Source organism: Mobula birostris, chromosome 13 (assembly GCF_030028105.1).
Source record: "Mobula birostris isolate sMobBir1 chromosome 13, sMobBir1.hap1, whole genome shotgun sequence".
Classification (NCBI taxonomy): Eukaryota; Metazoa; Chordata; class Chondrichthyes; order Myliobatiformes; family Myliobatidae; genus Mobula; species Mobula birostris.
The window spans coordinates 18,550,924-18,576,609 of record NC_092382.1 but is presented as its reverse complement, the minus strand read 5'-3'; the positions used below and the strand labels follow the sequence as shown (position 1 = coordinate 18,576,609).

At 48.3% G+C, this 25,686-nt stretch overlaps 1 protein-coding gene and 1 pseudogene across 1 annotated transcript; one reads left to right on the top strand and one right to left on the bottom strand.

Annotated features, from left to right (window-relative positions):
* Positions 1-12,774: 12,774 nt before the first annotated feature.
* Positions 12,775-25,292, bottom strand: LOC140208486 (NACHT, LRR and PYD domains-containing protein 3-like). The gene is made up of 8 exons (XM_072277173.1): positions 25,205-25,292; positions 23,819-23,985; positions 22,881-23,052; positions 22,717-22,782; positions 14,154-15,891; positions 13,609-13,695; positions 13,286-13,453; positions 12,775-13,139 (listed from the first exon to the last, which is right to left on the bottom strand). The coding sequence occupies exons 1-8, from the start codon at positions 25,263-25,265 to the stop codon at positions 13,052-13,054; spliced, it is 2,547 nt and encodes an 848-aa protein (XP_072133274.1). The 5' UTR covers positions 25,266-25,292; the 3' UTR covers positions 12,775-13,051.
* LOC140207387 (uncharacterized) lies at positions 16,345-18,277 on the top strand (annotated as a pseudogene).
* Positions 25,293-25,686: the final 394 nt, after the last annotated feature.

Sequence of the window (25,686 nt, the reverse complement as noted above, 5' to 3'; positions counted from 1 at the left end):
AATAAATGGATCAATTATCACTGAGGAACGCTCGAGAGCCGAAAATACAAGTAAATGTTTCTTAAGTAGCTAATTACAGTCACTGTCCCCAGAATCACAGCCGCAGTTTTGCCAGTGCAATATTTTGTTTTCAGCTTCTGGCAACAAATGGCCACGAACCGGTCAAAGGTGAAAGTGACGGTGAACCAGACCGAACAATCGGTGGCGGTGTAAAGCGGGACGGCGTGGATATTACACACCGGTGTATCCCCGGCCCAGAAGGTAAATTCCATTGGCACGTCAGTATACGGGATCTTGCTCAGTATCAGGTCCAGGACAACGACCATAAGATCCGTCGCTTCCATGGCAACCAGGTAGCGAGTGACAACTCTGGAGAGACCGCACTTTCCTCCCGACAGGAGTAAAATCGTCACCAGGTTCACTGCGAGAAGCATAAAAAAATCAGTGTACAAACATCCGGAAGCGTTATCTATTATCATACATTTTATCCGATTTGTTCTCTGCCACGTTCGTTAATCATTGCTGCTCAGGAAAATTATCCAGAAAATCAATTATTAGAATCAAATCGCAAGTGAAATCGGTGAAAAATATCATGCACATTTGTGTATCAATATCACCCAAAAGCAGCAGCGAATAACACGGATAACGATCACTGATATTTGGTAACTTCGGGCGTGTTCGGGGAGAAGGTGTAAATGGGACATCAAATACGAACTCTACAGAAACTTAAATAAAATTAAATAACTTTCCGCAACAATGACTGTTTAAATCAACGACAGGCTCCCTCCCCTGATCATTATACCCTACTGCAAATATCTTTGGCATATTTGTTTGTCAAATTAGCAGCAGCAGTTCAATGCAATACACAATCAAGCAGACAGAGAAAAAAGAAGATAATAAATATAAATAAAACATATTAAATAAATAAACAAGTAAATTAATTACGTATGTTGAATAGATTATTTTTAAAATGTGAAAAAACAGAAATACTGCATATTAAATAATGAGGCCGTGTCCAAATCTTGATAGTCCATTCAGGAATCGGATGGCAGAGGGGAAGAAGCTGCTCCTGAATCGCTGAGTGTGTGCCTTCAGGCTTCTGTATCTCCTACCTGATGGTAACAGTGAGAAAAGGGCATGCCCTGGGTGCTGGAGGTCTTTAATAATGGGCGCTGACTTTTCGAGACACTGCTTCCTAAATATGTCCTAGGTACTTCGTAGGCTAGTGCCCAAGATGGAGATGACCAGATTTACAACCTTCTGCAGCTTCTTTCGATTCTGTGCAGTAGCCCCTCCATACTATACAGTGATGCAGCCCGTCAGAATGCTCTCCACAGTGCAACTATAGAAGTTTTTGAGTGTATTTGTAGACATGCCAAATCGCTTCAAGCTCCTAAAAATGTATAGCTGTTGTCTTGCCTTCTTTATTTCTGCAACAATATGCTGGGACCAGGTTAGATCTTCAGAGATCTTGACACCCAGGAACTTGAAGCTGCTCACTCTCTCTCTACTTCTGACCCCTCTATGAGGACTGATGCGTTGTACTTCGTCTTACCCTTCCTGAAGTCCATAACCAGCTGTTTCGTCTTACTGCTGTTGAGTGTCAGGTTGTTGCTGCGGCACCACTCCACTAGGTGGCATATCTCACTCCTGTACGCCCTCTCGTCACCACCTGAGATTCTACCAACAATGGTTGTATTTTACACAGTCCCGTATTGTCAACATAGAGCGGAAAACCAGCTTTCAAATCTGGCCCGAGAAAAATATGTTGCGAATTACTGACAAATACAGAACGTCTTCCTGGTGCTGCCCGCTCCCTCCCCTCTCCCCCCCCCCCCACTTTTTCCAACTACTATCCCCTCTCCCTGACCCTTTCCCACTCAGTCCACAACAGAGACCCATATCAGAATGAGGATCATCATTACCATCTCACCTCAAGAAATTATTTATTATTGAGCCAGCAGTACAGAGTAATATACAATTACTACAGTTCTGTGGCGAGGTCTCGGGCATCCTCGCTCTGTATAAAATACTGTCACTAGTGGACCATCCTGTCAGCAGTAGCTCCAGTGAATTCGCTCAATGTACGAGTGATTCCGAGGAGCGGAATCCATCCATAACCCATTAACCGATTTAAATCTGCTGACCGATAGCTCGGAGAAGCTGGTCGACTCTCTGACACGTTGAACAGAAGATCTGATTTTGCCTCAGCGGATGTTATGTTCACAAGCCGGAAGTTAACTGGGCAAATGATATTCCTCTGGAATTTTTCCTCCACGCTTCTTTATCCCCCTCAGATACTCCTGCCCTTATTAAAGAGATTTTCCTCCATTCCTTTGCATTTTATTTCATTCGTGGTTTAAAAAAAATACTTCCCCGGAATAAGGACCCTCTATTATCCCCAAAGCAATGACTCACTGTCAGAATTTCATGGCCTTTTCGTAACCTTCAGTGTGCAGATTTTTTGTTTGTTTTTGTCACTTCAGAGCAGCAACCAAGTTGGCAGTCAAATGTAAACGCCGACTAAATAGTTGAGGACGCTTTTGAATTGCAATAGGAGAATGGAATCAGTTTTGTACCAGGATTATTCGAAATCACTGAGACCACAGTCAATTTTCGCGAGTCAAAAATTCAAAAAAATAAACACTCACAGATAGGACAATTGCATTTTATCATTGTTGAGTTCCTATCGTAGAATCAAATCTGATACAGATATCGATTGGAGGAGGATAATCAGAAGAGAGCGAATGATTGTGAGAATAATTTAACAATAATATAGTCGAAATTGAGATCCCTTTCCTTTTTTTTTGAGTGAAATGCCAATGGAATTCAAGGAAGAAGTCGAAACTTCGGACGGTGTTGCAGAATTCAGTCCATATAGACAACTACAGTTTCGACTACACAATGTTATGCAGATGAATATTGTTTGAAATGACCAGAGAATAACAGAGTCGGGAATATTCACCATAATGTAACTCCTCTCAGGAGAAGACAGATAACAAGCCGTCTCTCTTTATCATTATTATAACCCAATTCTGCGAAAGCCTCAGAGTGACATTTGAAAAGCGAATGAAGGATTGTTTTAAATCACGTGAATTACCAGAGGAAAGGACAGAGGTGGAACAATTCAGACATTTGCTCTCAAATTCCGGTAATGCGGAGATAGAGCTGCAGCGGGACGAATGCCAGTGGTGAACCGTGAGAAAAAGATCACGGATTCCCTGGACAGCCCGGGAGTTTTAGAATAGACAGTCGGTTCTGGGAGAAGTGGGAAGGCGGGATGTTCTGTTCGATGGCGTGGCAGGCACGTACGGAGCTGGGCGGTGCTGGGTGAGCGGTGACGTTGGCGGCTGGTTGATAGTCAGACCGGTTGTCTGAGAGAATAACGCACGTTTAGAAGTCAGATTGAATTCCGTTGCAAACACAAGGAGTTTCAAGCAACTTGACTCAAAAGCCGATATTTTCGAGCGGACGATGGAGCGACTGAGAGAAAGCAACGCTTCCACAGGCAAAATATCAGAACCTCGTTTATGAACTGATGTGAGCAACGATTGAACGGAGTTTACCGATTGGATCAATGGCCATTACACCCGCAGATTTACAAGAACCACAGTGAACAGAATCGTTGCAGAATTTGAACCTTTGGGGATTTCTTACCTGGAGTGTGCGGCAGTATCAATAATTTCAAATGGGTGATAAATATTAGGAAGCAGTTAAATATTGTTGTATAGTTGAGTTTTGGAGAGACACTCACCGGGAAGAACAACGATAGCGAGACCGGGGTAGTAAATCACTTGAATGACTTTTAATGCGTGCGTGATTCGAAGATCCAAGGTCATCCATTCATGCTTCGCAAAGATAAATTGAGCAGCCCAGAAGACATTGTCCCGAGTTTCTGTCACATTCTACGTTTCTGTTCCCGGACTCTGATCCATTACGGAACAAGCAAACCTTCCTTCCGCAGGGTGTGCTCTCTCTGTCCCGCTGTGTGGATCGGCGAGTCGCTGTGAGTGTCGGAGCGGCTGCTCAGTGAGAACTCAGTGATTCCGATGCTATTTAATAGGAGAGGGAAACTCCCTTGTGACGCCAAAACCCTCCGTGGAAATGACGATATTGGCATTTAATGAAATGACAGATGCATTTAACCCTTTCTGCACAGCAGCTAAGTAGCAGGTGTGGAGGTGTTGTAAAATAATTTCGAGCAATGAAGTTTTATGTGTTCATAATTTGTTTATTAAAATATTCAGTAGAGTTAGCAAATATTGAGTCAGAGTAAAATTCGAAGTTAAGGTTAGAATAAAATGTGCAGATTCTCTCATTAAGTTCCTTTAAATAAAAAAGGTATTTGTTTCAAAAGCTTAATTTTCATATATTCTGAATGAAAAGCAGGGTGGCATAAGTATTTGGCTGAGAGAGTGAGAGGGAGAGAGAGATAGCGAGAGGAGGAGAGAGGGAGAGAGACACAGGCAGACAGACAAAGAGGGGGAGGAGAGAAAGAGAAAGGGAAAGAGTGAGAGAGACAGAGTGAAAGAGACAGACAGAATGAGAGAGAGAGAGAGAGAGAGAGAGAGAGACTGACTGATAGAGGGAGGGAGGGAGAGAAGGAGAGAGCCTGACAGAATGTTCTCCCATCTACAGAAGTTTTAAAGTGTTTTTTATCGACAGATCAAATCACTTCAAACTAAAAATGAAGTATAGTCGCTGTCTTGCCTTCTTTATAGCTGCATTGATATGTTGGGACCAGGTTAGACCCTCAGAGATCCAGACACCCAGGGACTTGAAACAGCTCACTCTCTCCACTTCTGATCTCTCTATGAGGATCGGTATCTGATCCTTATTTTTATCGTTCCTGAAGTCCACAATCACCTCTTTCGTCTTACTGACGTTGAGGGCAAGGTTGTGGCTGAGACACCACTCCACTAGTTGGTATATCTCGTTCCTGTGCGCCCTCTCGTCTCCATATCATATTCTACCAACAATGGTTGTATCATCAGTGAATTTACAGATGAGCAATGCCTAGCCATACGGTCATGGGTGTACAGACAGTAGAGCAGTGGGCTAAGCACACAGGCCCGAGGTGCACCAGTGTCGATCATCAGCGTGGAGGAGATATTATCAAAAATCTGCACAGACTGTGGTCTTCTAGTTAGGAAGTCGAGGATTCAGTTGCACCGGGAGGCACAGAGGCCCAGGTTCTGTAACTTCTCAATCAGGATTGCGGGAATTCTGGTGTTGAATGCTGAGCTATTGTCACCAAACAGCATCCTGCATAGGTATTTGTATTGTCCAGGTGGTCTAAAGCCGTATGAAGAGCCGCTAACATTGCATCTGACGTTGACCTGTCGTGGCGATAGGAAATTTGCAGTGGATCCAGATGCTTGTTGAGACAAGAGTTCACTCTAGTCATGACCAACTTCTCAACGCATTTCATCACTGTCGATGCGAGTGCAACCGGGAGATAGCCATTAAGGCAGCTCACACTAATCTTCCTAGGCACTGGTATAATTGTTGATTTTTTTTTGAAGCAGTAGGAAATTCCGCCTGTAGCAGTGAGGGGTTGAAAATATCCTTGAATAGTCCCGCCAGTTGGTTGGCACAGGTTTTCAGAGCCTTACCAGGAATTCCACCGAACCTTTCACCCTGAAAGGATTCACTGTCTTTAAAGACAGACTAACATCGGCCTCTGAGACGGAGATCACAGCGTCACCGGGCGCAGCAGTTATACGCTCCCTTTCAAGGCGCCCATAGAAGGCGTTGGGTATATCTGGTAGCGAAGTATCGCTGCCCGTTATACTGTTGTGTTTTGCTTTGTAGGATGCAATGTCTTGCAAACCTGCCAGAGTTGTCCTACATCCGATGTCGCCTCCAACCTCGTACGAAATTGTCGCTTCGTCCTCTGCAAATCATACCTGGTTTTCTGGTACACACCCAGGTCGCCAGAGTTAATTGCTACAGATATAGACTTCAGCAGAGACGTACCGCTGGTTTATCCACGGCCTTTCATTTGGGATTTTACAGTAATTCTTTGCAGGCACACACTCATCCGCACAGTTTTAATGAAGTTGGTAACAACTGCAGCATACTCATCCAGATTGGAAGATGAATTTCTGAATACAGTCCAGTCCACCGATTCAAAGCCGTCCTGTCGGCGCTCCCGCGCTTCCCTTGTCCGTACCTTCTTGGTCTTCATTGCAGGCGCTGCAGTCTTCAGTCCCTTCCTATACTCAGGGATTACAGGAAGACCCGGGTGGTCAGACTGCCCGAAGTGAGAGCGTGGAATAGCACGCTAGGCATTATTGATGGTGGTGTAACAATGGTCCAGTGTGTGGTTTCTTCTGCCATTGCAAGTGATGGTAATTTCTTGGTGATTTTGTCCCAGACTGTCCTGGTTAACATCCCACAAACTGCTGGTGAAGGCGTTAGGGGGCGCTGTTTCCTGCATGTGGATCACATGCTCCTTCCTTATGCCACCGAATGTAGGGTTCACAGCATTTCGATTTTTTTACTGAAGTGTCTGTTCTCTCTCTTCTCTCTAACAACCTGGAAACGAGTAGGATGACGGCCATTCGTCCCAAAAGAGGTCCCCACTATCGCCGAAGCCGCTTGACCCGTCTCGTTCCCTCGCAAGTGATCGAGTGCAACGGTCCAACTTTCAGTATCATCTTCACTTCACTTCTCAAAGCGGTCCCGGAGCACGTAGCAGATTTGACCCAATCTACATCGCTGGCACTTCGGCAGTCTTGGGCAATATTTGTGAGGAGATCATCAAGTATTATTATTATTATTATTATTATTATTATTACTACTACTATTGTTATTCGTATACCTAACTCTGACGTCCACACGTATTCTCACCTCTACTTCCTGCTTACAACTGGGTGTCCTGGTGTGATATCCCAAGTATTATGGATTGCACTACCCGTAATAATGGGTCGGTCGTCATGTTATTGTCGGACTCTCTCTAAAACAGGACGCGGATTGTATTTGTAGTAATGTATGGCACCTTTTATGAGTTTGCCTTTTAAAGCAAGATTTTTGTGAATGATGTTTGCCACGTGATTGTGTCTGTGTAAGTAACCAGATGACAAGCTCCCGCGTGGGAGGTTGGTCACGAAGGTTCAGTCGCTCGACATTCAGGATGACGTAGTAAACAGGGTGAGACATTGGCTTTGTAGTTGGATCCAGAGAGTGGAGGTGGAGTGTTGTATCTCTGACTGGAGGCCTGTGACTCGTACAGTGCCGCAGGGATCAGTGCTGGGAACGTTTCTGTTTCTCGTCTATATCAACCATCTGAATGATAATGTGGTTTACTGGAAATTTGCCGATGACAACATGATTGGAGGTGTAGTGGACAGCGAGGAAGGCTATAATGACTTACAGCGGGATCCGCACCGGCTGGAGAAATGAGCTGAAAAATGGCTGATGGAATTTAATGCAGACAAATGCGAGGTTTTACTCTTCAGTAGAACTAACCAGGGGAGGTTGAACGGTGGGGCACTGAGGAGTGCGGTAGAACGAGGGGAGCTGGGAATACAGATCCATAATTTGTTGAAAGTGGCGTCACAGGTAGATAGAGTCGTAAAGAAAGCTCTAGACACATTGGCCTTCATGTATCAAAGAGTTAAGTACAGGAGATGGGATGTCACGCTGAAGTAGTATGATACAGTTTTGTGGAAATTTACAAGGATGTTGCCGGGTCTGGAGTTCATGGTCTTCCATTGGTTAACAGTTTCTTCTGTCGTGATACTTCCTTCATTTTTCATCCGTGTGCCTTAATTTAATTTCAGTGTCGTGTACTTCTTATCAGAATAGTATATGTTCGTTGCAGTGGTTAATCATGTTTCCGTTAATGAAAATATTTCCTTAGAAGTTTTATCTGACTGTTGTGTAAAGTATTTATGTCTTATTCTGTTCATCCATCTTTCCTGGGTGGAGTTGATGTAAGTGGGTTCGAGTATACATGGTGTTTTTCAAAATTCCTCATTTCAGTCCTTGTTTTCCTTTATAAGATTCCAGATCGGTTTCAGACCAAGATATTATGCGATATATGTGTTATACACGTCAATATGTATTGTTTTGTTTTTCTGGGCTCAAGCTGATAAAACCAGAGGGACGGGCACACTCATTTCTCAATTGCTCAGAACTTCCCGACTATTCTAATGGTGGTTTGTATTGTGCTTCTCTGGAGATTTACTGACATACTGCTGTGTGAGGATGGTGACGGCTGAGGAGGATGGGGAGATGGAGGAGGTGAGGCGTGCGGACATAGGAGAGAAGATGGTGAGAGAGCTACACACACTCAGACAGGGGAGTGGGAAGTTCCATTCTCTCTGACCCAAACACAGTAACCAAGGCAGCACAAGGGGAGGGTCTGAGGTTTCCCATTCTCGCTCCGTTCGCCAGTTCCTCCTGTTCCCGAGCTGCGGTGCGAGTTTCTGCTGCTCTGAATGGAACCTCTCACGCGTCGCTGTACCGTCCACATCTCGTCTCTGACTGACAGTGATCCTGACATTCACTGTCTTTCTCTGTCTCTCTCTCCCTCTCTCTCTCTCTCTCTCTCTCTCTCTCCCTCTCTCTCTCTCTCTCTCTCTCTCTCTCTCTCTCTCTCTCTCTCTCTCTCTCTCTCTCTCTCTCTCTCTCTCTCATTCACTTGAATTCTCTGTGTGTCTCTGTCTCTACCTCTCACTCCCTCGGTTTTACTCATTGCTCTCTCCGACTTGCCCTCTCACTCTCTCTCTCGGGTTTGTTTTCTGTTGTTTTTTTTTCTGTCTCTCTCCTGTATTTGTCTGCCTGTCTGACTGACCTTCCCTTTTTTCTCAACTGCCTTGAAATCTTTCTCTCCAATAATCCTTCTCTCTCTCCTCGCACTTCCTCCCGTGGCAGAGTCTGGGGTTTGGGATTGAGAGAAAAGGACTGCGGAGACAGACTGTGTGTGTGTGTGTGTGTGTGTGTGTGTGTGTGTGTGTGTGAGCGAGAGAGAAAGAGAGAGAGAGAGAGAGGGAGACAGAGACATTTACCCCCACCCCAATTCTCACCCTCAAAGTCACCGTTCAGGTGATGGGTGGAAAGAGAGGGAGACGGCAGAGAGAGAGAGACGAGAGAGACAGACGGGAGAGAAAGAGATCTGGGGTAGAGAGTCTGTAGAGGGACTGAGAGTCTGGGACAGACAGACGGGGGTGAGGAGAGAGTGGAGGACCCTGGAGGAAGAAAGCCCTGTCTAATGACCATCAGCAGATATATTTCATTGATTCTATTGTGGTTATTATTTTATGTTGTTTTTTTGTGGATGCCTGCAAGGAAATGACATGATCGGCACAGCTTTGTGGGCCGAAGGGTCTGTATTGTGCTATAGGTTTTCTATGTTCTATGTTTCTAAACTGACTCTCAGAGCTGTATACGGTGGCATAGAAGCATTTCTATAATAAATTTGCTTTTAACTTTGAACGAGACCAATGGAGAGAGGGAATGTGGGAGAGAGAGAATCTGGGAGGGCGGAGAGAGAACGACTGGGGAGGGGGGGGAGAGTGAAACGGGGAGAAAGGCCAGTGAGGGAGATGGAGAGACCAAGACGTGAGATAGACCAGGAGGAGAGTGAGAGGAATCGTAGATGAGAGAGCAGCCGGGGTGAGGGAGAGATTTGGGATGAGACCGGGGATATAGAGACGGGGCGAGGTGGCGTGGGGGACGGTAGAGAGACTGGGGGCCTGGACAGTAAAAGAGGGTAGAAAGAGATGGGTGGGAGCAACAGCGCGGGAGGGGTAGAGAGAGAGATAGGGACAGAGGGAGAAACGAAATAAAGGGTGGTGAGTGGGGCTGGGGGACAGGGTGGGAGAGAGAGCTGGGGAAGGATATGGAGAGGGAAAAGGGGACAGAGGGGGGAGAGAGGGGAGTGAGGGAGAGAGATGCTGAGGGAGTGGGTAATGGACGACGCAGAGGCGATGATGGTTTTACTCATCTCGTCTCCTCTCCGCACCTTTTCTTTCTCCCCTCCCCTCCTCAATCTGATCCCTCCCTCTCACCCCGTCCCCTGCTAACCAGCCCGCACCGACAGACCTCGCCTCCATCTTCTCCAGCCAGCCCGCGCCCACTCCTGCCTTTGACAGACCTCAGTGAAGACACGTTCTCCGCTCCACGGGACAAGCTGAAGGATTCGTGTCAGGCCACCTGAGGAGAGAAGGGAAAATCGAGGCGGTATTTTGGAGTTGGGAGTGCGGTGGTAACGGTGCCAAGCATTTCCCGTAGCTACATTCCTCCCCATGGGTACTTCTCAGTTTTCCTCTACTATTGAATGAATCACTCCCTCACACTCCTCATTCTGTTCCTCCCCACCCTGTCCTATCAGACCCCTCTCTCCCAGTCCCGTCACTTCCCTCTCTTCCCATCCCATCAGATTCCCTCGCTCCTCGTCCCATCACTTCCCCTCCCTCCACGTCCCATTTCCCTCGCTCCCTGCCCCATTACTTCCACTCTCTCCATGTCCCATCACTTCCCCTCCTTCCCAGTCCCATCACTCCCGCTCCCTTCCTGTCGTTTCATTCCTCCTCACCCTCTCTCTATATTATCCACGTCGCAAACAGTTTCTGACAGGAACTTTTGTCCCTTTTCGTCCCCTATAGAGTCAGTGACTTCGCCACGGTCACCGTCTCATCAGTCCACTCCTCGTCCCGTCACTCCTCTTCCTCCCAAACCCCTCACCCCTCCTCCCCAAAACCCACATGTATATGTGTATGTGTGAATATCTGAGATATATACATTAGTTTATTCAATGAGAAAATTATTAGAATTAAAACATACATGCAATACCCAAGACGATATAAAACACAAAGTAAAATACCGTTATTACGATCGGTAACACACTCGATCCCGGGATTGTATCCACGGGCACCGCATGTTCCTTCGTCATAGATTCTGTGTGCGACAGTGGCCATTGTAAGTCAGTGTCTCACTCCATCCCTGGCGGCCACGTTAACCAAGGAACACACACAAAAATGCTGGTGAACGCAGCAGGCCAGGCAGCATCTCTAGGAAGAGGTACAGTCGACGTTTAGAGCCGAGACCCTTAGTCAGGACTAACTGAAAGAAGAGATAGTAAGAGATTTGAAAGTAGGAGGGGAGGCGGAGATCCGAAGTGATAGGAGACGACAGGAGGAGGAGGGATGGGGCTAAGAGCTGGACAGGTGATTGGCAAAAGGGATACAGAGATGGAGGAGGGGGAGGGTCATGGGACAGGAGGCGTAGGGAGAAAGAAAGGGGGAGGTGAACCCACTATAGTGAGAGGGACAGAGGGAGAAAAAAGAGAGAGAAAAAAGGGGGAAATAATAAATAATAAATAAGGGATGGGGTACAAAGGGGAGGTGGGGCATTAACTGAAGTTAGAGAAGTCAATGTTCATGCCATCAGGTTGGAGGCTAACCAGGCGGAATATAAGGTGTTGTTCCTCCAACCTGAATGTGGCTTCATCTTTACAGTAGAGGAGGCCGTGGATAGACATATCGGAATGGGAATCGGACGTGGAATTAAAATGTGTGGCCACTGGGAGATCTTGCTTTCTCTGGCGGACAGAGCGTAGGTGTTCAGCAAAGCAGTCTCCCAGTCTGCGTCAGGTCTCGCCAATATATAGAAGGCCACATCGGGAGCACCGGACGCAGTATATCACCCCAGCCGACTCACAGGTGAAGTGTCGCCTCACCTGGACGGACTGTCTGGGGCCCTGAATGGTGGTAAGGGAGGAAGTGTAAGGGCATGTGTAGCACTTGTTCCGCTTACAAGGAAAAGTGCCAGGAGGGAGATTGATGGGAAGGGATGGGGGGGGTGGGGACGAATGGACAAGGGAGTCGCTGGGATTGTGTGATGGGACAGCGCGGAGGGAGCTTCACGCTGTGTCTCACCCCAGGAGTCTGTGATGAGACAGTGTGGAGGGAGCTTCACGCTGTGTCTGACCCCAGGACTGTGTGATGAGACAGTGTGGAGGGAGCTTCATGCTGTGTCTAACCCCGGGAGTGTGTGATTGGACAGTCAGGGCCCCAGACATATTTATTTATTATTTCTCTTTTTTCTCCCTCTGTCCCTCTGACTATACCCCTTGCCCATCCTCTGGGTATCCCCCTCCTCACCCTTTTCCTTCTCCCTGGACCTCCTGTCCCATGATCGTCTCATATCCCTTTTGCCAATGAACTGTCCAGCTCTTGGCTCCATCCCTCCCCCTCCTGTCTTCTCCTATCATTTTGGATCTCCCCCTCCCCCTCCCACTTCCAAATCTCTTACTAGCTCTTCCTTCAGTTCGTCCTCACGAATGGTTTCGGCCTAAAACGTCGACTGCACCTCTTCCTAGAGATGCTGCCTGGCCTGCTGCGTTCACCAGCAACTTTGATGCGTGTTGCTTATTATCAAAGTTCTTATTTGTCACCATATACTACCCCGAGATTCATTTTATTGCAGTCATTTACAGGACAATAAATCAATATAGCAGAATTTATGAAAAACTATACAAAAACAAAGACTAATCAACAAGCAACGTGCAAAGGAAGGGAAATTTGTGCAAATAAAATATTAAATAATAATGACATGAGTTGTAAATTCTTTGAAAGTGAGTCCGTAGGTTGTGGAATCAGTATAGAGATGATGTGAGTGCAGTTATCCACGCCGGTCAGGAGTCACCGTTGTCTCAGAAAAAAACCCGCCATCATCGGGCCCTTCTTGACTGTGTAATTCCCCGGCATCAAACGTAAAAGTTGCCCGTGAACGCAGCAGGCCAGCCAGCATTACGCACTCCCAGGATAATCCCACCCCGGGACACCGGTGTCCCAGACTGAGCCCCGGCCCCCGGGCTCTTCCTGTCTGTGTCATTCCCCGGGCTCTCGAAACCGCACATCCGGCGGAAGCAGCGCGCTGGACAGGAGGTGGAAATACGTCACCACGGGAGAACAGCGAACGACGCACAGCGCCAGCTTGAAGCTAGTTCCGTTAAAAACGGTTGGGAATTAAACCTGGCGCGTGGAATCGGCCAAAATGTCGGCATCCCGCGGGCGGGGATGTTCACACATTCAGATGTTCACACGGTCACTCTCAGTCCAGGTTTGACTCCCTGCAGAGATCTCAGTTCCTTCTCCCCGGTCTCACTGAACCTATTGTACCACAGCCTGAAACAGATGGGAGAATAAAGATGAAATAAACAGATCACACAACAGTATCAGTAACAAGGGACAACACTCACAGACAAATATCACCAGAAAACCCGCGGATCCGCTGATATTTTATCACATTGAACGTTAACACAAACACTCACCAGATCTGCTCCAGACTCGGGAGGGTCAATATGAGGCGGCGGAGAGCGGGGACAGTTCGGTCTGTCAGCGAGTTTAATCCCAGGTCCAGCCCCGTCAGAGATGGGTTTGTACTGAGAGCGGAGACGAGATCCTCGGCAACAGAATCTGTGAGACCGACACTTTCCAGCCTGGAGATGAGAGAGAGTGAGGGTGAAGGACACAGAGAGACAGGAGATGGTACAAATCCCCAGTGTTTATCAGTAACACAATTACTGATCACATTAATGTTCAGTGTCAGACACCCAGTGACTGTAAACATAATCTCCCACAGTCTGGTACTTACACCAGTTTCTGTATTTTACACTCCGGGTTCCTCAGAGCCGCAGACACCAGTTTCACTCCTGAATCTCCCAGTTTATTACCACTCAGTCTAAACACAAACAGACAAATTGATGAACAAAGTGATTCAAACCGTGGGTCTGAGGGAATTTCTCTCACTCGGATATTTCAGGAAACATTAAACCCTTCAGTAAATCACTGATCGGAGTTCCCATCACCGCCAATGTCCCTCACTGTCCAGCTCCAGGGTATTCACCGAATGTCGGTAATTTCGTCTGTCGGTGTGACCCTGTAAACTCCACATATTCTGTCCCATTCCTCGATGGTTAGAAACGTGTTCCTGACGTGAGAGGGTCGGAAGGGGCAGGGATAAGAGAGATCCCACAGGAGAAGGGTAACAGCTAAGAGAAATCCCACAGGAGGTAAGGGGATGGCGTTTGTCACAACTCTTCTCAATCTGATTTATCACAGATTTACCCAAATCCCTTTACATCGAAACAACACAATGGAACAGTTTCACAGTTCAGAGTGAGAGATAAATCAAGTTACCTCAACTCCCGGCACTTGTGCAGCCCGGGTCCCAGCCGCTGGATTCCCTCACAGTGAATGTGACAGTACTCCAGGTCGAGACGTTTTATTCTATCACAGAGTCCGATGACATGAGACAGGACCGCGCAGTCAATCGGGGTCAGTGTCATTCCACTGAATGAAAGTGTTTCCACAGATCCCAGTGTGGCCTGAGCCAGTCCACGATTCTGAGACTCAAACAGGTAGTGCAATGTGTTCAGGAGACTCCTTTTACCAGATTCACTCCATGTGTTTCCACTCTGGCGTTTAACCTCCTCCTTCACCCAGTCAATCACCCGGCAGGTTGTTTGATGAGGAAATGGACCCAGAAACTCCTCCAGGCCCCGAGCTGTCATTGGGTTGGAGAGACCAGCAACGAAACGGAGAAATACCTCAAATCGCCCATCTGTCGTGCTGTGGGCTTCAGTGAGGAATTTCAGGATATTCTCGGGATGTAGAGTCAGGAATTGTGCGATAGCAGCTACAAACTCTTGGATGGTGAGGTGTGGGAATGTGTACACCACGCTCCGGGCAGAATCCTCTCTCTCCAAAAGCTCCATCAGGAACCCGGACAGGAACTGGGAAGGCTGCAGATTGTAGTTGATCAAATCTCCATCTGTGAACACAATCTTCTTCTGGGACACCCCTCTGAAGGCCATCTGACCAACCCTGAGAAACACATCACGGGGGTTCTCAATCTCACGGCCGTGGTTTTTCAGGAAGTTGTAAATATAGTAGGAATACAGTTGGGTGATGGTCTTGGGAACTCGCTGCGGGTCGCTGACTCTTTGTGTGAAGAAGGGGCCCAGTGCCAGAGCGAGGATCCAGCAGTAGGAGGGGTTGTAGCTCATGGTGTACAGAATCTTGTTCTCCTCCACGTGTTTGAAAACAGCTGCTGCCACCGTCTGATCTTCAAAATGCCTGATGAAATACTCCTTCTGTTCCTTGCCAACAAATCCCAGGATTTCAGCACAGACACTGATCTCTGCCATTTTCAATAAATGTAACGCAGTGGGACGGGTGGTGACCAGCACTGAACACCCTGGGAGCAGCTTGTGCTGGATTAAACTGTACAAAATGTCAGACACCTTGCACTTGAATTCAGGATCTGTGCATGTGGACCGAGGTTCTGTGTTTCTCTGACTGTCAGCAAAATCAATTTTGTCATTGAATTCATCCAAACCATCAAATATAAACAGCAATCCCTCTGGGTTCTTCCAGACCTCTCTGAGTAAATTCCCAAAGTAAGGATACTGATCCAGAATCAGTTCCCTCAGGTTTATTTGACAAGTGATGGTGTTTAAATCCCGGAATTTGAAACTGAAGACAAACTGGAATTGTTGGTATATTTTCCCTGTGGCCCAGTCATGGACAATCTTTTGTACCATTGTTGTTTTCCCGATCCCCGGGACTCCGGCCACTGCTGCCGAACTCCCAGATTTGGAATTACTCCGGGAAAAGCTGCTCTGGAACAGCTGATCAGTGCGGATTTTTTCCAGCTCTCCGCGGAGATGTTCCTCTCTCCACTCCTCGTGGTCTCTGCCTCTTGCCAGCAGCTCATGTTCCACCAGTCTCCGATCTCGGACAGTAGAAATGACCGTGAGCTCAGCGTATCGATCAACCAGCTGGAAAACCTTCACCTTCTCCCTCATCAGGATCGTGTTCACTCTCAGTGTTTCAGTTTGTGCCCGCAGAGTCTCCTTGTGTTTCTGTTGAACATCTTCCATGGGAACAGACAGTGAACAAACTGTTAGATGCCTCACCTCAGAACTCAGTATTTAAATACACAAGAGTTAGCTCAAAGCTATTGCATTAATTGGATTAATCAATGGATGCTCGTACAGTAAAGTAAATTCCATTAACAGATCCTAGACTGGACGGAGGCCTGGTCTAGATAAACACCAGATCATCACATTTTCACAATTAACTGTGCTGTGAAGGTGAGTATTTCCCGGGTAGTTCACTGTCCCCCAAATGTCCCATACTGGACAACCTCCCACTACTGTCACAGCTGTCATTTATTCCTGTGGAAGAAACTTTTACTCCCCAGTGTTGATGTGGCGTATGGAGATGGAGAAAAAGGTAGTGGGCATTCTGTCAAAGGAACAGGTCGGGCAATCACAGGTCCCTCTCCCCTCTCACCATTACTTATTCAAAATACAAAGTGGTAGCTATGCTGATCAGCACCTGCACTGTGGGTGGGTGGTTGGGGTGTGTGGGATCATAAAGTGTGTTCGAATCCTGTCGTGGGTGTTTGGACCCTGTCTGGACCCTGCCAGGAGTGTGTGGGATCCGACAGAGTCTCAGGACCCTGTCAGGGGTGTGTGGGGTCTCACAGTGTGTCAGGACCCTGTCAGGGTCGTGTGGGGTTTCACTGTCTGTCAGGACCTTGTCACGGGTGTGTGGGGTCTCACAGTGTTTTAGAACCTTGTCAGAGGTGTGTGGGGTCTCACAGTGTGTCAGAACCCTGCCTGGACTGTGTGGGGTGTCACAGTGTGTCAGGGCCCTGCCAGGGACGTGTGGGTCACAGTGTTTTAGGACCCTTATAGGGGTGTGCGGGGTATCACAGTATGTCAGGACGCTGTCAAGAGTGTGTGGTGTCTCACAGTGTGTATGGACCCTGTCAGGGACTTGTGGGGTCTCACAGTGTGTCAGGGCTCTGTCATGGATATGTGGGGTCTCACAGTGTGTCAGGACTCTGTTAGATGTGTGCAGGGTCTCAGAGTGTGTCAGGAACATATCAGGGACATGTGGGGTCTCACAGTGCGTCAGGACCCTGTCAGGACTGTGTGTGGTCTCATGGTGTGTCAGGATCCTGTCAGGGATGTCTGTGGTCTCAGTGTTTCAGGACACTGTCTGGGGATATTTAGGACGCTGACAGTGGCACTTGGTGTCTCACAGTGTGTCCGAACACTGCCAGGAGTGTGTGGGGTCTCACAGTGTGTGAGGACCTTGTCAGTTGTGTGTGGGTCCGGACAGTATGTCAGGAACCGGTCAGGTGTGTATGGGTTCTCACAGTGTGTCAAGACCCTGTCAGACATGTGTGGGGTGTCACAGTGTGTCAGGAACCTGCCAGGGATGTATAGCGTGTCACAGTGTGTCAGGACCCTGTCAGGGGTGCGTGGGGTCTCACAGTGTGTCAGGACCCTGTCAGGGACGTGTGCGGACTCACAGTGTGTAAGGACACTGTCAGGTACTTGTGGGGTTTCGCAGTGTGTCAGGACGCTGTCAGGGGTGTGTGGGGTGTCTCATTGTGTCAGGAACCTGTCAGGGACGTGTGGGGTCTCATGGTGTTTCAGGAACCCGTCAGGGGTGTGTGGGGTCTCACGATGTGTCGGGACCCTGTCAGGGACGTCTGTGGTCTCACAGCGTTTCAGGACACCATCCCAGCTGATTTAGGACACTGAGAGTGGTGTGTTGTGCCTCACAGTGTGTCCGGACCCCGTCAGGGGTGTGTGGTGTCTCACAGTGTGTCAGGACCCTGTCAGGGGTGTGTGGTATCTCACAGTGCGTCAGCACCCTGCCAAGGTTGTGTGGGGTTTCACATTGTGTCAGGACACTGTCAGGGACGTGTGTGGTCTCACACTGTGTCAGGTCCCTGTCAGGGGTGTGTAAGGTCTCACAGTGTGTCCGAACCCTGTCAGAGGTGTGTGGTGTCACGCAGTGTGTCAGGACGCTGTCAGGGGTGTGTGGGATCTGATGGTGTTTCTGGACCCTGTCAGGGGTGTGTGGGGTCTCATGCTGTGTCAGGACCCTGTCAGGAGTGTGTGGGGTCTCATGGTCTGTCAGGACACTGTCAGGGATGTCTGTGGTCTCACAGTGTTTCAGGACACTGTCTGGGGTGATTTAGGACACTAACAGTGGCGTTTGGTGTCTCACAGTCTGTCAGGACCCTATCAGGGGTGTGTGGGGTCTCACAGTGTGTCAGGACCCTGTCAGGGGTGTGTGGGGTCTCACAGTCCGTCAGGACCCTGTCAGGGGTGTGTGTAGTCTCACAGTGTGTCAGGACCTTGTCATGGGTGTGTGAGGTTTCACAGTGTGACAGGTACATGCTAGGTACTTGTGGGGTTTCACGGTGTGTCAGGACGCTGTCAGGGGTGATTTAGGACACAGAGTGGTGTGTGGGGTCTCACAGTGTGTCAGGGTATGTGTGGTCTCACAGTTTGTCAGCACACTGCCAAGGTTTTCTGGGGTTTCACAGTGTCAGGACCCTGTCAGGGACATGTGGTGTGTCACCGTATGTCAGGAACCTGTCAGGGGTGTGTGGTGTCTCACAGTCTGTCAGGACCCTGTCAGGGGTGTGTGGGGTCTCACAGTCTGTCAGGACCCTGTCAGGGGTGTGTGGGGTCTCACAGTCTGTCAGGAACCTGTGAGGCGTGTGTGGGGTCTCACAGTGTGTCAGGACACTATCATGGACGTCTGGGGTATCACAGTGCTTCAGGACACTGCAAGGTGTGTGTGCTTTCTCACAGTCTGTCAGAAACCTGTCAAGGGCTTGCGAGGTCTCACAGTCTGTCAGCACCCTGTCAGGGACGGTTGGGGTCTCACAGTGTCTCAGGACCCTGTCCGGTTGTGTGCGGTCTCACAGTGTGTCAGGATCCTGTCAGAGGTGTGTGGTATCTCACAATGTGTCAGGACCCTGTCAGGGTTGTGTAAGGTCTCATTGTCATACTGTCATACTTCTGGGGTTTCACATTGTGTCAGGAACCTGTCAGGGGTGTGCGGGTTATCACAGTATGTCAGGACGCCCAAAAGAGTGTGGGGTGTCTCACAGTGCGTAAGGACCTTGTCAGGGACTTGTGAGGTTTCACATTGGGTTCTCACAGTGTGTCAAGACCTTGTCAGACATGTGTGGAGTGTCACAGTGTGTCAGGACCTTGTCAGGGGTGTGTGGGTTCTCACAGTGTATAAGGACACTGTGAGGGGTGTGTGGGTTCTGACAGTGTGTCAGGGCACTGTCAGAGGTGTGTGGTGTCTCACGCTGTGTCAGCACCCTGTCAGGGACGTGTGGTGTCTCACAGTGTGTCAGGACCCACTGTGAGACACCACACACCCCTGACAGGGTTCTGTCAGGAGTGTGTCGGGTCTCACAGAGTTTCAGTCCCCTAACAGGGGTGTGTTGGGTCTCACAGTGTGCCAGGACCGTGTCAGACGTGTGCAGGGTCTCACAGTGTGTCAGGAACCTGTCAATAGCGTGTGGTGTCTCACAGCGTGTCAGTACCGTGTCAGGCGTGTGTGGGGTATCACAGTGTGTCAGGACCCTGCCAGGAGTGTGTGGGGTCTCACAGTGTGTCAGGACCCTGTCAGGTGTGTGTGGTGTCTCACAGTCTGTCAGGAACCTGCCAGGGGTGTGCGAGGTATCACAGTGTGTCAGGACCCTGGCAAGGGTGTGCGGGGTCTCACAGTGTGTTTGGACACTGTCAGGGACGTGTGGGGTCTCACGGTCTGTCAGGACCCTGTCATGGATGTGTGGGGTCTCACAGTGTGTCAGGACCCTGTCAGGGGTGTGTGCAGTCTCACAGTGTCTCAGGACCCTGTCAGGGGTGTTTGGTGTCTCACAGAGTGTCAGGACACTTTCAGGTACATCATGGGTCTCACAGTGTGTCAGGACCCTGTCAGGGGTGTGTGGGGTCTCACCGTGTGTCAGGACCCTATCAAGGATATGTAATATCTCACAGTGTGTCAGGACCCTGTCAGGTGTGTGTGGGTTCTCACATTGTGTCAGGACTCTGTCAGGAGTGTGTGGTGTGTCAGGGCCCAATCAGGTGTGTGTGGGTTCTCACAGTGTATCAGGACACTGTCAGTGGTGTGTGGGTTCTGACAGTGTGTCAGCAACCTGTCAAGTGTGTGGGGGGTCTCACAGTCTGTCAGGAACCTGTCAGGAGTGTGTGGGGTCTCACAATGTGTCAGGACCCTGCCAGGTGTGTGTCGGGTGTCACACTGTGTCAGGACCCTGTCAGGGATGTCTGTGGTCTCACAGTGTTTCAGGACACTGTCAGGGGTGATTTAGGACACTGAGAGTGGTGTGTGGTGTCTCACAGTGTGTCAGGACCCTGTCAGGGGAGTGTGGGGTCTCACAGTGTGTCAGCACCCTGTCAAAGTTGTGCAGGGTCTCACAGTGTGTCAGGACCCTGACAGGGGTGTGTGTGGTCTCACAGTGTGCCAGGCCCCTTTCATGGATGTGTGTCATCTCACAGTGTGTCCGGGACCTGTCAGGGGTGTTTGGGGACTCTCAATCTGTCAGGATGCTGTCAGCAGTGTGTGGGGTTACACCGTCTGTCAGGACCCTGTCAGGGACGTGTTGGGGGTGTCACAGTGTGTTAGGACCCTGTCAGGAGTGGATGGCGTCTCACAGTGTGTCAGGACATTGTTAGGGTCTTGTAGGGTCTCACATTGTGTCATCACCCTGTCAGGGGTGTGCGGGGTCTCACAGTATGTCACGACTCTGACAGGGGTGTGTGGGGCCTCAAAGTGTGTCAGGACCCTGTCAGGGACGTCTGGGGTCTCACAGTGTTTTAGGACCCTGTCAGGAGTGTTTGGGGTCTCCATTCAATGTATTTGGCTGTGATTGGGAGCGTAGGAAAACATTGATTGTGTACATATTTACTTTAGAGAGTGTGAGAATGGGAGAAATGATGTTCTTCAATAATCAGGGAGTGTATCTGTTTGATATTCAGAAATGGTTGTGGGAAATTCACTGTCATGTCTGTTCCCTCGGCAAACAACATGAGGATTAGTGAAGGACAAGCTTGTGGCGATTTACCAAACCCATGGTGCAGGGAAACTGGGGGTTTTCATTGACCGGATGTGGACTGGAACATCATTAACAGAGGTGACAAAGACGTGAGTAGTTTGTAAACTTCCTGATTTGTCTATCTCTGGTCTCAGATTTAAATTATTGTCTTTGGGATTTGTTCTTGTAAATGAAAGAGACTGAACCAAGATTCTGGCTGAGATTCCTTATATTTCTGTTAAGAGGTTCGAATAATCAGTGAAACATGGGCTGATGCAATGTTAATAAGTTTTGTGATATTTGTCTTTCTTACGCTCTCTCCTCTATCCAACTCAGTCTGCGATGATGAAGCCTCACAATCTCTGAGCCCATGCACTGTCCCGGGCTCCATTCTCACTGACATGATGGGTTTATGGATGTAGTGAGCTTCCCATCCAGACCATCACAATTTAACTAATTACAATATTATTTATAGATGTTTTCAGTCCTTTGCACCTTCCTTGTCACGATCCCACAACTCTCGGTTTCCCTGTCCTAATTCCCATCTCTCACCCTTCCACAGTGTCCATCACACAACGCCGGTAGACAGGAATTTCAGCTTCTGTGGACTGAGCTGAGGAATATGTCCCCCAATCTCACCCTCTCTAACACTGTAGCAGTGTTTGTACTGGGGAGTGCAGATGTGAACACAGCGGTGTTCATATGCTGCTCTGTGGTTGAACAGACCGGTTGGGATGTTACCTGCTTTTCTAACTAAAGTGATGCTATTATTACTATTCTGTGACTGGAACTTCAGTGGACGCCCAACTCTAAGAAAAGATAATCTGCAGGAACTGGGGGAGTTTAGAAAATGGTTAAGGATGAGGCTGTTCAGGAGGGGGCAGTGACTGGCAAGAGAAGGTTTTGACTTTTTCGTGTGTTTTTTTTTTCATTCTCCGGATCACCCCCTTCTCCACCCAGACTCCGGTGGGGATCTGTAGTTGCAGGTGCCAGAGCGGTGTGACAACTCTAGTCAAACTCGCCAGCTCTCTGCCTCTTTCCTCAAAATGTTCTTTGAAATCTCTCCCTCTAGGAAACATGTTTCCCTGTGTCTCACTGTGTTCTCTGTCACAGTCCCAACATTTACCTGGTCAGATTTTTGTGGCTCAACAATTTAACCGCCCGACGTAAAGTACCACCGTTGGTGGAAACAGAGGTCAGGTTTCAACATTATGAACTCTGCTTCAGCCACATCTGGGCCATTGCGTACCGTTCCAATTTCCCCACTACCGGAGGGATGTTGAGGCTTTAGAGAGGGAGCACAAGAGATTCACCAGGATGCTGTCTGGTTCAGAGGGCATGTGCTATCACGAGAGGCTGGAGAAAATTAGATTGTTTTCTCTGGACCATCGGAGGCCGAGGGAGCTCTGACACAGGTTGACAACATTATGAGAGGCTTAGATAGAGTGGACAGAGAGAATAGGTTTCCTGGGGTTCAAATGTCTATTACTAGAGGGCCTGCAGTGAAGGTGAGAGGGGGTTGGATTATGGGAGATGTGAGAGATAGTTTTTTTTTTTAAAATCAGAGAGTCGTGGATGCCTGGAATGCACTGCCTGGTACGGTGGTAGAGGCAAATTGTTAGAGACTTCTGAGAGACGTTTGGATAGACACATGGATGTAAGGAAGATGGACGCATATGGACATGGTGTAGGAAGCAGAGATTAGAGCTTGGGTGTGTCTGATTTACTTCTTAGCTGTTTCGGCACAATATGATAGGCCTAATGGCTTATCTCAGTGTTATACTCTGCAATGTTCAATGCACGGTCACTTACCTTTCAGCTCACTGAGAAACTTTAGTAAAAGTTGAGCAGGAATTGGTCGATGGGAGGGATCACAACCTGATGAATTTAAACAAATTGAGGAAATCATTTTTGTAAATTTGTAAAGTGTGCTGTGTTGTGATCCAAATTTAAATTAATTGCTGATATTATCTCACCATATATCTGTATTTCCTTCAGTATTTTGTCCAAATTTGGGACACAGTTCTGCATTTTCACAAAGGTTTCCCACATCACCCTCCGGGCGCGGGAGCCTTTCTCCATCACCAGGCTCAGGAGGAGTTTAGAACTGTCCGCCCGCTCTCCCTTATCAGCGAGATCAGAGATTTTCTGTGAAGAGTAACGGTGAACATATTGGGGACTGACAGATTCACACAGAGAATGAGAAGTAAATAATGTGCTCTGTAACGGGATCACACTGAGCAGTCAAAATCCATAAATAATTCCTCACTGGATTAGATGGTGTAAACAGAAATCAGAAAATAATGATCACTGATGAAGAAGTTAGGAAGATTTTTATAACAGAGTGAACAGTCTCAGAGAAGTTGCAGAGAAGATGTTGTGATTCATTTCCTCAGTCGGCCAGTGTCCAACATGACAGCGGATTACCGGCTGACACCTGACGCCTTTCCTTTGCCTTTTCTGGTGGAGGTTTATTCAGTGATTACACATTACAACATGGCAGTATTCCCCGATCCACACTGTTTGCAGTTACAGATTGTAACACAATCATCTCCACCCAGAACAGAACACACTCCAGCTCCTGTGGCATCCATGACTGATGCCCCAATTCTCACTGACATCGTACCGTCACGCTGTACAGTCTTCCCAGAATGAAAGTTCCTACCATATTTCCACTTAAACTCCTTTACTGCTACCTCATACAATTGTTACCGGCTCCCCTCGCTCTGAACATTGAGCCGCCACTGGAGTGTTTACACCTTTTTTTAATCATTCCTTCAAATTCACAGTTTTAAGAATTATATATATTCATTTCTGATTTATTTTTATGCTTTATTATCCGCTGAGTCAGAGTTCCGACACCCATCAGTCCTGTGACGTGTGAACATTCAAACCCATTCTCCCTCCCACTCACCCGATGTTCCTCTCCGCTGAACTGATTCTTGGCCGTTAACGCCAGGCTCACTCCGTGCACCCCTCCTTCCATCGCCTGCTCCAGCCTGTCCCGGTAGAAATCCGTCAACTGCAGCAGCTGGAAATCGTCCCAGCTTGCCAGGAGCTCGGTGATCACTGAGCTCGGACCTGTGAAGGAAAATGGCGAAAATTAAAGAATTTACCGACCCCATATTGGGCAGCAACTTTCTCTCTGGAACCTAAAGATCACCAAATAATAAAGGCAGCCGTTAGTCTTGCGAGACCATGGATCTGCGCCCGGAAAGTCTTCACACTCCAGGGCGCAGATCTGGGCAAATTTGTATGGAAGACAGCAGTTGCCCATGCTGCAAGTCTCCCCTCTCCACGACACTGATGTTGTCCAAGGGAAGGGCATTAGGACCCATACAGCTTGGCAGCAGTGTCATCGCAGAGCAATGTGTGATTAGGTGTCTTGCTCAAGGACACAACACATTCCCTCGGCTGGGGCTCGAACTCACGACATTCAGATCGCTAGTCGAATGCCTTAACCACTTGGCCATGTGCCCACAAGATCACCAAATACAGTCCGAATATATATACATTGGTTGGGTGGGGGGGGGGAGAGGAAAGGGCTTGGGCCGGGGGGGGGTGCGTGTTGGGGGGCACCGGGGGTGTAGAAGGGGGTATAGTTCCATCTGTGGAAGGCTGCTGTTTCGTGTCCCCGAGAATATACCTCCGTGTTTGGAAAGGACTCTGCCTATTGCTGGGAATATACAGTAGTAACCCATCACCATCACTCTCCTGGTACTGCCCATCACCACTGCTTTGCCCTGGGTTACTTTCTGCAATTCCGGTCAACCCCTTCCTCAGAAAATCTCTGGGATATCTCACAAATTTCTGGAGGTACTCAGCATGCCAGGCAGCATCTACGGTGGAGAATAAACAATGAACGTTTCGGGCCAAGGCCCTTCATCAGACTGGAAATGAAGGGGCAGAAATTCTGGATATTGTCAGATTACTTTCTATTCCTTGTGGTCCTGGTTTGAAACGTTAACTGTTTATTCCTCTCGATGGATGCTGCCTGACCTGCTGAGTTCAGCCAAAATTTTGTGTGTCTTTGTGCTGCTCGAAACTTCCAGCATCTGCAAAATTCCTGTGCTCTGGAACACCTCACTGTTTTAATGTGTATCTCAATCTTCTGGAGGAGCAGGAGCAGACGGTAATTGTACCCCTTCCACGTGTGACTGTGTTTCCCCCAGAGATGGTAACTCTCTCTCTCATCTCTCTGCTCAGTTTTCACAAATATTTTGTGACTTGCCGATATTGAATTAAATCCAGACACGTAGTCAAGGCAATATTTATAAATTAAAATAATTCGCCAACATACCCGTGTCCTTTCCCGATGTTGACGTCATTGGAGCTCCTCCACTGCTCGCTCCGTTATCCATTTTGAGGACAGTTCTGGTCAGATTTTTCTGCTTTGTAACAAACAAGATTAACAGAATATTCAGCTATTATTTGAGGTGTAAATGAAAGCACTTTAACTGAGTCGTTCTCTTCCAAACATCTTGACATGGCCTGACCTACCCGCGGCCAGCTACCCACAGCCACACAATGCCCATTTCCACTCTCTCCATGGATTGTACACTGGGCCAGGATTCTCCAGGGTATCTGCTCGCTATATTGTAGGCAATTCTGTTTTAGGAACCAATCCTGTGTCTTGGACCGGGAGTGATGTGTCCATGGAATGGTTAGACAGGCTGAGCAGACTGCTTTGGTCCTCCTACCACTGGTGGTGCTATGGTGAGTAATGGACAAATGGGACATCTATTCCTCTCGTCACTGAATTATACAGATTTCTCAGTCACA